Raw genomic sequence first — 13,175 nt, forward strand, 5'->3', positions numbered from 1 at the left:
CGGTGTTCTAAAATCCAATTTACAACCTCTATAATATACAACTAGAAGCAATTCTGAACACGCAAGTCGGGCTAACATATCCCAGTTCTACAACAATTTACAATTTTCAGACCCGATTACCTCAATTTCAGCCAAATCAGCATATCAAAGTGAAGACAGTCATGCATCTTCTACGGTTGATGGCTTCCTCTATTGCTCTAGTACCCCATGCATGCCTACACATGCTCAGGAATGTCTAGCTTTTCTTTGGCCTCAGTCACAGGGTCATTTAAAAGATCTAGTGTTGGTAGAACACCGAACAAAAGTCTCTTACAGTGATCCTAGTAGCTCCCACAAGAGCTTGTCAAACCTGGTTCTCAACACTGATCTTTTGGTAGTTCCCCACAAAAAGCTCCCCTACAGGCCGGACCTTCTCACTCAGAACCATGTAGAAATCAGGCACCCAGATGCCAAGACTTTCGACCTAGCAATTTGGCTTCTGAAGTCATAGTTTGATTACCTTCATTTGCCATGGGAGTGTGTGGACATTCTAAATAAAAAGCCTGTTGACCTACCACTAGAGCTTGCTGTTCAGCAAAGTGGAAGCGTTTTGTCTGAGACTGTCTCTCAAAACAAATAGACCCTTTCAAAGTCCCTGTACACAATGTTGTCTGCTACCTACTTTACTTACAACAGGCTGGGTTAGCATTCACATCCATTTACATCTTGCTGCAATGGCTCCCTGTCTGCAAAATAGGAAACATCTTTCTTTATTCAAGGTCCCAGTGAATAAAGCCTTCATGTAGGGGCTCCAAAGAGTTGTTCCACTCGAACCTTAATATAGTTTCCACAAGACTCAGGCCCACCCTCCCCCAATTTGAACCCCTAAACTCATGCCTCCTTTAATTCCTTTCGTGGAAGGTGGCATTTGTAGTAACCTATCACTTTGCTTACACCGATTAGTAAGCTCCATGCTTTAACCTTGGAAGAACCTTTCTTCCAACTACATAGTGACAGAATGGTTTTGCGCACCAACCATAAGTTTCTCCCTTAAGTGGTTTCTCATTTTCACCTCAGTCAATCGATTGAGTTGCCAGTCCCTCCCTTCCCCTCCTCCCCCCAAACCAGACTCTGTTGCGTAAGAGCTCTTCATACATTAGATGTTAAGAGTCCTTCTGTACTATATTGATAAAACTGAAACTTTCGGAAAAGCTAAGCAAATTTGTGTTGCTTTTTCACCTCCACATAATAGGGTTGCCTTTATCTAAAGCCGGCATAGCCAGAAGGATAGTAAAATGCATTCAAACTTGTTATGCTAAAGCCAAAAGACATTTAACTACTCCTCCCAGAGCACACTCTGCTCGAAAAAAGTGAGCACTCATGGCTTTTCTAAGAAACATCCCAATAGCTGACATACGCAGAGCACCTACATGGTCCACACCACACACCTTCGTCAAATGTGTGTATGTTCTAGCACAGCAGCAAGCCTCTGTAGGTCAGGCAGTGCTACATACTCTTTTCCAAACAACTGCAGCACCCACAGGTTAGCCACCGCTTCTGAGGGGGGTTACTTTACAGTCTATGCAGAGCATGTGTATCTACAGCCACACATGCCTTGAACAGAATTTTTTACTTATGCTGTATGCATCTGTTTGTGGCATGTAGTGCTGTAGATTGATATGTGCACACCCTCCTCCCCCAACATCTGTGGCCAGTGCAGCTTATTTTATTATATCTCATATGGACATCTCATAACTTACATTTACTGTACACTCCATTCTCACCCTCCTGCGAAAAAACAATCTAACAATGGCGTAGATTCTGATGAGTAGTATCACCAAGAAGGAGTCACTCTACCTCATGACTCGAAAGACTTTCTTTGAAGAAAGACAACCTGCACACTCCGGACCCAACGCTGGATGGCAGGAATATGCAGCGCATGTGAGTCCACAGCACTACATGCCACAAACAGATGCTTATTGGGTAAGTAACCTTCTGGTGGATACTATAACCTCAGATTCCTCACTGTCCTCGCACCTTCCTGTTGTGAGCAGTGACTCTCATTGTCCTAAAAAAAAAAAAAAAAAAACGAGCCACGTTGGAGTACACTGTTAGCAACATTTATTCACTCTTCACGTATAAGGGTGTGGAAAGGGAAAGACAAGAAACTGACATCAGCATGCATTGGTGGTTCTTATATGTGGTTCCACTCCATCACTTTTGGGGCAGTATGGACTCTGGGCAGAACTGCATGGTGCAACCTGTTGGCCCAGGAGCAGTGCAGTGGAATTTTCCAAATCCATTCTGGTGCCTGGGGGATAATCTAAGAAGGACAATCTGCTGGTAAATAGAATACATCCAAAAAGAGTATTACGAGTATTCTCGATCTCCTATGCTCATGCCCCAAGTTCAAGCTTTGGAGAAGCTCATGTACCATTTACTGCTGTATAAAGAAATACTATAAAATTATAAACATCTTCTCAGAGCTTATAGCATTCACCAATATTAAATGGGGGTAATGAGTAATACCTGTCCATTAACATCACAACGCTATGCAGCGTAAATTGGTGTGCATCGTTCTTTTGGTATATGACATACTCAAATTAGAGATGCATAGATTTGACTGTCCAAATGAACTGGGCACTTTACCATGTTATCTTGAATCGTCGGGCCCTTTGATGCCCAGGTTTCAACAACTATGTGTGCCATGGGCTCACCTACTCTAAAAATAGCATAGATAGGTCATCCACACCAAGAGTCCCTTTTAGGGATAGAATCTGCTCTATGAATGTTCTCTGCCATTCAGAATTGGAAGGTTGGGTTTTAAGTCAGGAAGGGAGCAGAGACATAGGCATCAAACATTTAGTGGGAACCATGTGCGGACAAAAAGTAGGAGAGGGGTGAAGAGGTGGCTATCAAGCACCAGCAGCGATGGAATATCATACCTCTGCTTGCCATTGCAAACCTGATACTTTCTCTGTAGAAGTATTTTGTAATAGTTTTTGGGAATGTGACAATCGCACACTCAGATATTTTTTGACCTAATGGGAGCTCTTAAGCTGTTCTTTGCTCATCTGGCTAATAAGTAATGAATATCTAATATACAAATGGTAAAAGAGGACTTCTTTTATACCAGTCTAGTCCAGCCATCGGCCTCTCTTATGGAAGAATGTAGCTTAATCTCTAGTTCTATGAATAGGAGCAAACATTTAAAATACTTAACTTTAGTCAGTGAAAAATACATCTTATTTGAGGGTAGTCATACTCTTGAGTCATAAAGCTCTGACCTTGCTCTATTCATCAAAATAGTCTCTCATTCTTTTGGTATAGTTAGATAGTCTGAGCATTGTATAAACAACAACATCCTTCTCTTACAAATAATTGTCCCCCTGCAAGTAATTTCTGATTACTGTTGTCAAGAACCAAATCACCTTTTGAATTATGCTCACATTTGTTTTATTTTAACAGCACCCTTGTACCTCTTCTCTGCTGCTTTTCTTTATACTAGACCCGTCTGGCTTTACATATCCCCCCCATGAAATGCCTGTTGCAAACTATGGTGCTGCATAACTTTATGGTGTGTTTTAATCTTATTGTTCTTTTAACCTGCAGTGAATTCATTGCTGGTTTGTGGTATTTCTGCTACTCGGCTCAGAGGATCTGGGCACCCTTGAGATGTGTGTGCCATGGCTTTGTCCTAAAGCACTGGCTGAAGAGAGCATGCTATATTCCTGCAAACATTTGGATGCATACTAGAGGGGCTTCCGCATTAGTTAAAGAGAAAAATGATATTTTCCCATTGACGCGCATTGGAGTGAGAGCCATTGTATGATGGGAAAAGTAAAATACCTCTATGCGTTGTGAAATGTAAAAATTGGCATCTGTTGTGCTGTCCGAAATTGTATCTGTTGGACTTTTTGGCTTTGCAGTGTTGTCTCTTTAATTTTCTCAATCACAAGTTTCTCTTGACTTTTAGAGCCAGGTCTCTAACAGGAGGTGCTGCGTGAGGTTTCAGAAGTGTGAGGCCATTCCAGAGGTTGATGAGGCAGAGAAGACTCCACTTATTTCAGGCTGTGAGAAAGCCTATGGCCATGAGACCAAGTTTGGTGCTGCTTGTGATGTTAGCTACTGGGTAAGGTTTTGATATGTTTGGGTATAGGTTTATTGCTTCAAATGAATTTGTGATGTTAGTGTATCCACACAATACTGACAACTATGATGGTAATTAATTCATTAATTTTTATTTTTTTGCATTATGAAATTTGAATTGTATCATCGACCAGTAAGGAAATTTGGGATATGTATTTTCCTGCATGTAGATAGGGAGGTGTGATAAGTATATAAGTTGCCAAAGGGCTCAACTCCGTGAAACCTAGGGCTTATGCTTAGAGAATTTGAGCACTGTGTGGTGAATGCTCCATGCATTTTAAGACTGTCTGGAAGTTGCAAATATGTGACAAACGTGACTTAATCTGCAATTGGACTGGAGTTAGTGGCTCTGTTGGATAGAAGTTGTTTACCTTCCCGGAATGGCATATGATTCAGCGAGTGTCGAAAGCAATTTAATGAATAATTGCGTGAGTGCACACTAATAACATGTTTGTTTTTTGTGTAAATGTTAAGAATAAGAGTTGGACTGTTTGTGTAAGGCCACAGCTTGAAAATGTCTGTCTTGACTGAATCATTCAGGTTTTGATCCTCCTGTAAGGGGAAACTTGCTGTCACTGTGAAACTATTTGAAAGCTGGTTCTGTTATTTATTTTTTGAGTTAAGAAGGAACATCTGGTCTCTCCCAGTTCAGGAGAAGCTACTTTTTCTTTATTTTTACAAGCCACTGTTCTTTCACAAGCAGGAGCTAGAATCGTGAGTTCACCTCATGATCCTTTGTTAGCATAGGACTGCAAAAGCCAAACTTGATGGCACTTTGGCATCCCTGAAGGGAAACATTTTTATTTTAACTCCCAAAACCTTGCAAGACTGAAGTCTACACCCATTTTTTAGATATGCACAACAGTTTGTGGCTTTCTCATTTGTTTGGGCTGGGGATGAGAAAAGGCAATCATGTTCCTACTAGGCTGTTGCAGTGCAGTTTTTCAAAACATCTGACTGGTACTTTGGAAACCATTTTGTGATGTCTTTATGTAATAGTGAGCACCTTTGCTTGCCACCTTAAATCTCTACACACAGGTGAGTGGAGTTCTTCATTTTCCTCTTGTGTTTGTAGGATCACATTCTACAGCCTCTTCAAAGTGATTAGAGAGTGATAGGGAGGTGGGAGGCTGCGAGGTAGTAGGAAGGATTCCTTCTCATTGTTCCTCTCATTTCTTGGCCCATGTACACCTTTCAATGGACAGTGGTAGAAAAAGAATAGTGCACCTCAAACTAAGAGTGCATAGGCCCTCTGAAGATGCAAGAAGGTACATCAGAAAATCAGGCACCCTCTAACAGCTGACTCCTCTCACAGACAGTAGCCTCTAGATACTTTTAGTCAAATGTTTGAGAAAGCGTGAAGTTGGGAGCTAGAGTAGTGAAATATAGGAGCCTTCAGCTGAATGAGGGATAGTTAGGAGTGTGGGAGCCTGAATGTAGTGTTGACTTGCATTCATCAGTTAAGTGTGGTATTACAGGCATAGGCACTAGAGGCATGTTGTTTCTGTGGATAATTCCGATTATAGATTCTTCACCTTTAAAATATTCCCCAGGTACCAGACTGAATCTGTAAGTTTTCACAGCAGTGCTGTTCAGCTTTGACTTTGCTCTGCTCAGAAAGTGACTGTGGAGTCGCGGATTGGTCCTACACATACGCGCAGACCTTCTATCCTTTCTATGCCTTCATACATAGATCCAGAGCTCCACTTCCCTTTCCGTCAACTGGTGAAACCTTCAAAGTTTTCTTTTCTAGTGTGCAAGGTTACAATGTCCCTGTGACTATTGGAAACCCATGCTGGTGATGGACTCACACAGTCTGCCTCTGATGTTTAGGCCCTGGGCACGACTCCAAGACGAGTGAAGAATGTTCTGCCATACACCAGAAGGCAATCTGGGACTGTGAAGCAAAACTGCATGTCACTGAACACTGAAAGAAGTGAACATTGTGCGTGTCCTGCTCCAAGTTGAGAATGCAGATCCATTCCCACTCTCAAGGTTGTTCCTGCGACATGTCTTTGTAGTCAATCATCTGGTAAGTCCAAATTGATTAAGCATAAGAAGTCAAAGAGGGACTCAAATCCATCCCATCACTCTTTTCAAAGAGAAATTGGGAGGACATCAAGTTGCCACTCTATCTTGCTCCTGATCCCCTCTTGAGTAGCTGATTCTGCAACTAGTCTTGTTGCACCCTGAATTTCCCTGGCCATATGCAACACCGCAGCAGTTTGGGCTTTTAGGAAGGCCATGCTATATATTTTTGCCACTCTTCTTGGTCTCTTGGACATGCCTTGAGGGCCCAAGGATCTACTGGGGCCTCTAGTCTGATTACAGCAGTCTAGTCCTCCCTCCACGTTGGGTTTTTCACAGATTCTGGTGTTAACTTCTACTCAAGCTCCAAAACTTGTGCCAGCTCCTTCTTCATCTATGCTGATCCCAACATTGACTCTGGTCAAGCTTCTTCTGACTTTGGTGTCTGACTCCGAACTCAATCTTTCTCGAGCCAGACTGACATAGTTTTTTAAATCAACTCCTGTGCACCGTGTTCCTGTACACTCTGACTCAGACAGAATACTTCATCTTCACAGAGCCTTTTCTCAGAGGCTCCATAATACTTTTGGCTCAGATTCTGAACAGAGTTTGCCACCACCTGACTATGGTAATAATGGGGATGATTTACCCCACATTACAATGACTAACATGTCTACATGAATTTTCAGAAGACTTTTTGGATTGATACGCTTCCCCTGATACTAGGTTGATATCGCTCCTTGGGCCCCCATTGCAGGAGTGCTTCATTTTCCATAGTGATTATACATGCAGCTGAAGTCCTAAACCTACAGCTGCCTATGTGAAGTCAAAACAAATATCTTTTCTGGGGTTATACATTGTGAGCCTGCCTCATCTGCCTCATTGGAGCCCTTAATGTAATGATGTCCTGACTGTGACACCCTTATGGGTGCTAGGGCTAAGACTTAATCTTGCCTACCAGTGAACAGGCAGGTACTTAGACATCACAGACCAGCATCTAGTAACCTGGATTTTGTTATGCATCATCCTATTCCTGGGAGTTTGGTGGTCAAGCCCTCTACCAGCAAGTTGAATCCTAATTAATTTCCCATGACTCTTCTACACAGGGAGTTAAAAAGAATTGAGGCATTCTGGATAATGTTCTCTTTGGCCAGTTTGGCGCTGAAGTTGGTCAGTGCAGTTTGCCTGTTCGGCCATTCATCCCTGCCAAGTGCCACACTCTAACAGTCAGAGTAACCCACATCCCCATACTGAAATGCATTAGTCACGCAGTTAAACCTCTCCCATTGCTTGAGGCACTCTCGGCTGGCTGTTTATTTTAAGTCAATGCAAGCTGTCAGCTTGCAGTGCTGTGTGCACCCAGCAGTCAGAGCCCATGGCCGAGAAGAGGTGAGATTGATATGGACACTCACGGTGTTCGTTGTGATAATGTGGAGCCTTTGTTAAGCCCCCTGTAGCTTTGTGTTTTGTAATAGGGCCGCACAGCACTTAAACAAAAAATAGGACATTCTATCGACTCTGAGATGGCCTGGATCGCATTGAGTGGTAACTTTAAATAATGTGATACAAATGAGAGAAAGACTGGCACGTCACCTCTTCCGCTTCAAATCTAGGAGCAACTTGCTCAGAGAGAGAGAGGAGGGCATCAAAACGGAGTTATAGTTAGTGTTTACATTCCCTCTACACATATCTAACAGATCAGTCATTGAATCAGACTGAGACATTTTGAGGGTTGAAAGAGGTTTTTTTAGTTGGATATCATCAAATGCCTGCTAAACATGTCTGGGAAATACTGCAAACGCCTTGAGGCTAACCAAGGTTTTATTTTTTCAACTGTAATCTTCTGAGGCCCAGAGTTGTGCAATTTCCAGCATGATTTAAATTTTCTGCAGGGAAACAGTTTATCATACACGGTGCAGCTATCAATAGTGCAGGCATGCAGTTGCATTTAGGCCAACAGCCCACTATACGTTTTTATTGTCTTTTGTTTCCAAAGTGAGGCTAATGTAAGCAAGGCAAATGAGCCTCCTGTTCCTCTGTTGGGTAATACAAGACAATAATAATGTACACTGGGCCATCAAAGCCCCTCACCACAAGTGCCATATTTTTGCTTTAGAGAGTCATAACTGAATACCAAATAAAACCCAAATTACCTAGCAGTATAACATTAAACATCAGTCAGTCAAAATACATGTTTATTTAGACCTTAGTCTTTAAAAACAATATTTTGTTAAAACAAAATAAAATCAAAGGTTAAAATAAACAATACGCCCATTAATACACCATCAAACCCACAATTCAGCCAACCATGTGTAAATCTACTATTCCTAAAACTACGCGAAGGAAAACAATTAGCCCTCATAATACTGTAATATATCATTTCAATCATAAATAGGTATCTACAAACAATAAAAATCGACTCATAGCACACATTACATCCAAGTATCTAATTTCTGTAAGTAATTTAATTGCTTGCTGTAGGAAAGTACCATCTTGCCTGGCATGTTACCCCCATTTTTCACTGTATACATGTTGTTTTAGTTGTATGTGTCACTGGGACCCTGGTAACCCAGGGCCCCAGTGCTCATAAGTGTGCCTGAATGTGTTAACTGTGTAGTGACTAACTGTCTCACTGAGGCTCTGCTAATCAGAACCTCAGTGGTTATGCTCTCTCATTTCTTTCCAAATTGTCACTAACAGGCTAGTGACCATTTTTACCAATTACATTGGCTTACTGGAACACCCTTATAATTCCCTAGTATATGGTACTGAGGTACCCAGGGTATTGGGGTTCCAGGAGATCCCTATGGGCTGCAGCATTTCTTTTGCCACCCCATAGGGAGCTCTGACAATTCTTACACAGGCCTGCCACTGCAGCCTGAGTGAAATAACGTCCACGTTATTTCACAGCCATTTTACACTGCACTTAAGTAACTTATAAGTCACCTATATGTCTAACCTTTACCTGGTAAAGGTTAGGTGCAAAGTTACTTAGTGTGAGGGCACCCTGGCACTAGCCAAGGTGCCCCCACATTGTTCAGAGCCAATTCCCTGAACTTTGTGAGTGCGGGGACACCATTACACGCGTGCACTACATATAGGTCACTACCTATATGTAGCTTCACAATGGTAACTCCGAATATGGCCATGTAACATGTCTATGATCATGGAATTGCCCCCTCTATACCATCCTGGCATAGTTGGCACAATCCCATGATCCCAGTGGTCTGTAGCACAGACCCTGGTACTGCCAAACTGCCCTTCCTGGGGTTTCACTGCAGCTGCTGCTGCTGCCAACCCCTCAGACAGGCATCTGCCCTCCTGGGGTCCAGCCAGGCCTGGCCCAGGATGGCAGAACAAAGGACTTCCTCTGAGAGAGGGTGTTACACCCTCTCCCTTTGGAAAATGGTGTGAAGGCAGGGGAGGAGTAGGCTCCCCAGCCTCTGGAAATGCTTTCTTGGGCACAGATGTGCCCAATTCTGCATAAGCCAGTCTACACCGGTTCAGGGGACCCCTTAGCCCTGCTCTGGCGCGAAACTGGACAAAGGAAAGGGGAGTGACCACTCCCCTGACCTGCACCTCCCCTGGGAGGTGTGCAGAGCTCCTCCAGTGTGCTCCAGACCTCTGCCATCTTGGAAACAGAGGTGCTGCTGGCACACTGGACTGCTCTGAGTGGCCAGTGCCACCAGGTGACGTCGGAGACTCCTTCTGATAGGCTCCTTCAGGTGTTAGTAGCCTATCCTCTCTCCTAGGTAGCCAAACCCTCTTTTCTGGCTATTTAGGGTCTCTGTCTCTGGGGAAACTTTAGATAACGAATGCAAGAGCTCATCCGAGTTCCTCTGCATCTCTCTCTTCACCTTCTGCCAAGGAATCGACTGCTGACCGCGCTGGAAGCCTGCAAACCTGCAACATAGTAGCAAAGACGACTACTGCAACTCTGTAACGCTGATCCTGCCGCCTTCTCGACTGTTTTCCTGCTTGTGCATGCTGTGGGGGTAGTCTGCCTCCTCTCTGCACCAGAAGCTCCGAAGAAATCTCCCGTGGGTCGACGGAATCTTCCCCCTGCAACCGCAGGCACCAAAAAGCTGCATTACCGGTCCCTTGGGTCTCCTCTCAGCACGACGAGCGAGGTCCCTCGAATCCAGTGACTCTGTACAAGTGACCCCCACAGTCCAGTGACTCTTCAGTCCAAGTTTGGTGGAGGTAAGTCCTTGCCTCACCTCGCTGGGCTGCATTGCTGGGAACCGCGACTTTTGCAGCTACTCCGGCCCCTGTGCACTTCCGGCGGAAATCCTTTGTGCACAGCCAAGCCTGGGTCTACGGCACTCTAACCTGCATTGCACGACTTTCTAAGTTGGTCTCCGGCGACGTGGGACTCCTTTGTGCGACTTCGGGTGAGCACCATTTCACGCATCCTCGTAGTGCCTGTTTCTGGCACTTCTCCGGGTGCTACCTGCTGCTGAGAGGGCTCCTTGTCTTGCTTGACATCCCCTCTCTCTCCTGGTCCAATTTGCGACCTCCTGGTCCCTCCAGGGCCACAGCAGCATCCAAAAACGCTAACCGCACAATTTGCAGCTAGCAAGGCTTGTTGGCGTTCTTTCGGCGGGAAAACACTTCTGCACGACTCTCCACGGCGAGAGGGATCCGTCCACCAAAGGGGAAGTCTCTAGCCCTTTTCGTTCCTGCAGAAACCTCCGCTTCTTCTGTCCAGTAGAAGCTTCTTTGCATCCACAGATGGCATTTCCTGGGCATATGCCCATCTCCGACTTGCTTGTGACTTTTGAACTTGGTCCCCTTGTTCCACAGGTACCCTAGATTGGAAATCCACAGTTGTTGCTTGTTGGTTTGTGTCTTTCCTGCATTATTCCTCTAACACGACTTCTTTGTCCTTAGGGGAACTTTAGTGCACTTTGCACTCACTATTCAGGGTCTTGGGGAGGGTTATTTTTCTAACTCTCACTATTTTCTAATAGTCCCAGCGACCCTCTACAAGGTCACATAGGTTTGGGGTCCATTCGTGGTTCGCATTCCTGTTTTGGAGTATATGGTTTGTGTTGCCCCTATCCCTATGTTTTCCCATCGCATCCTATTGTAACTATACATTGTTTGCACTGTTTTCTAAGACTATACTGCATATTTTTGCTATTGTGTATATATATCTTGTGTATATTTCCTATCCTCTCACTGAGGGTACACTCTAAGATACTTTGGCATATTGTCATAAAAATAAAGTACCTTTATTTTTAGTATAACTGTGTATTGTGTTTTCTTATGATATTGTGCAAGTGACACTTGTGGTACTGTAGTAGCTTCACACGTCTCCTAGTTCAGCCTAAGCTGCTCTGCTAAGCTACCATTATCTATCAGCCTAAGCTGCTAGACACCCTATACACTAATAAGGGATAACTGGGCCTGGTGCAAGGTGCAAGTACCCCTTGGTACTCACTACAAGCCAGTCCAGCCTCCTACACTTGCTCCCTATCCTTAATATCTTATTTGATAAAAAAAAAAAAAAAAAAAACAGGTTTTAATAAGGACTTTCGTTGTTCTGTAAACCACAGGCAGTCCACGGGGTATGTATTCGATATCCCTTGATGTTGAAGCCACATTTACAAATTCTATCTTTATCTGGCGTTTACTGTACCTCCGACATCAGTACTTTGTTTACCACGCATCTAATTTTCAGGAGACTTTGCATCTGTATATTTGGGAGACTCTCCAGATAGGGGAAGGTCTCATCCCGCATCCATTATTCGTTCAGGTGTGAAACCGATTTCTTATTCTTTAGATATTTAAAGTACGCCTCTCCGGATACCTGTTTTAATACTCTCTTGAGCTCGACTTTTCTCACCCCTATCTGATCAATGCCATCTTTTGTTTTTATTTTTAATGTCTTGCAGCAGTTGAAAATTCTCCCTCTAACTCCTCTGGCTCAGATGAACGCACTTTGTAATATTTCCCTTTTACATTGCTGTGAAATGATGGAATCCTCCTCACAATCTAGTTGTATCCAACATTTTATTATCCCTGCATGCACTAAGTGAGTTCAGCCTGTCTGGCACATCTCAACTCTAACTGCCTGCACCATTGTACACAATGGAAAGGTAAGGAAAGATTTGAAGCACCTTCCTTCATCAACATTTCAACTTTTTTTTTTCCTCTGATGCTGACCACCTCTGTGCCATACGGGAATTGAGGCATTATCATACCCTGCCAGCACAGGGAGGTGCAAGTATATAGTTTATCAATCTCTTTCAGGCTACCCACGTAAGAGAGTGCCCTAGCTTGTATAGAGGCTAAGTGATCCTTCCAACGTAAGCCAAGGGAGAACCGCATCCCTAAATACTGGAATTTCTTAAATATCTCTATTTTGTCTTTGTTTATTAACCACCCCGATCTTATGGTCTTTTTCCCAATTGGGAGTACTTAGATTTTTTCCATATTCATTTTAACTTTTTCTTCTTGCAATAAACTGAGAATACATCCAGTTTTATCTAGAGGCTGATTTCTGTCAAATCGAATATTACTAAGACGTCCGCGTGTAAGAGACAAATAGCGTACATACCATTCATTTTAGGGCCAAAGCTATTTGATTGATGGAGTATTTTAGGAAGATCAGCCTAGTATAGGGAGAAGAGGGTAGGTGCCTAAACGCATCCGTCTCAAACCATTTCTTATATCTATCCTCTTCTACCCGGACCCAGTTATCCTTGTGGAGTTCTTGTAAAATTGATAATAAATCATCGGGAATTTGAATATTCTTTGATACTTCCAATAACAAATCCTGATCAACAGAATTGAATGCAGAACTAAAACCGACAAAACAACAATACAGTCCTCCACACTGCTAAATTGATTTCCTATCAATGGCACATAAACTAAAACAGTAATAGTTTGTCAAAGGATTCTCCCTCCCCCACACCTCCTTAAACCTCCTTGCTCTTGAGGGATAATTTGTGTGTTAATGCCCAATTCCTCAACATCCTCTAAAGGGTTTTTGAGAAGACCTTCCCACTTGC

The 13,175-nt window shown here is 43.4% G+C and overlaps 1 protein-coding gene across 1 annotated transcript in view; it reads left to right on the plus strand.

Annotated features, from left to right (window-relative positions):
* Window positions 1–13,175, plus strand: part of LOC138288102 (uncharacterized) — a 270,866-nt gene that overhangs the window by 147,168 nt on the left and 110,523 nt on the right. Inside the window, exon 7 of the mRNA XM_069229334.1 lies at window positions 3,956–4,111. Within this exon, the coding sequence (XP_069085435.1) occupies window positions 3,956–4,111 (156 nt within the window). The remainder of the gene's footprint in view (window positions 1–3,955; window positions 4,112–13,175) is intronic.

The sequence above is a fragment of the Pleurodeles waltl genome, chromosome 4_1 (genome assembly GCF_031143425.1).
Source record: "Pleurodeles waltl isolate 20211129_DDA chromosome 4_1, aPleWal1.hap1.20221129, whole genome shotgun sequence".
In the NCBI taxonomy this organism is placed as follows: Eukaryota; Metazoa; Chordata; class Amphibia; order Caudata; family Salamandridae; genus Pleurodeles; species Pleurodeles waltl.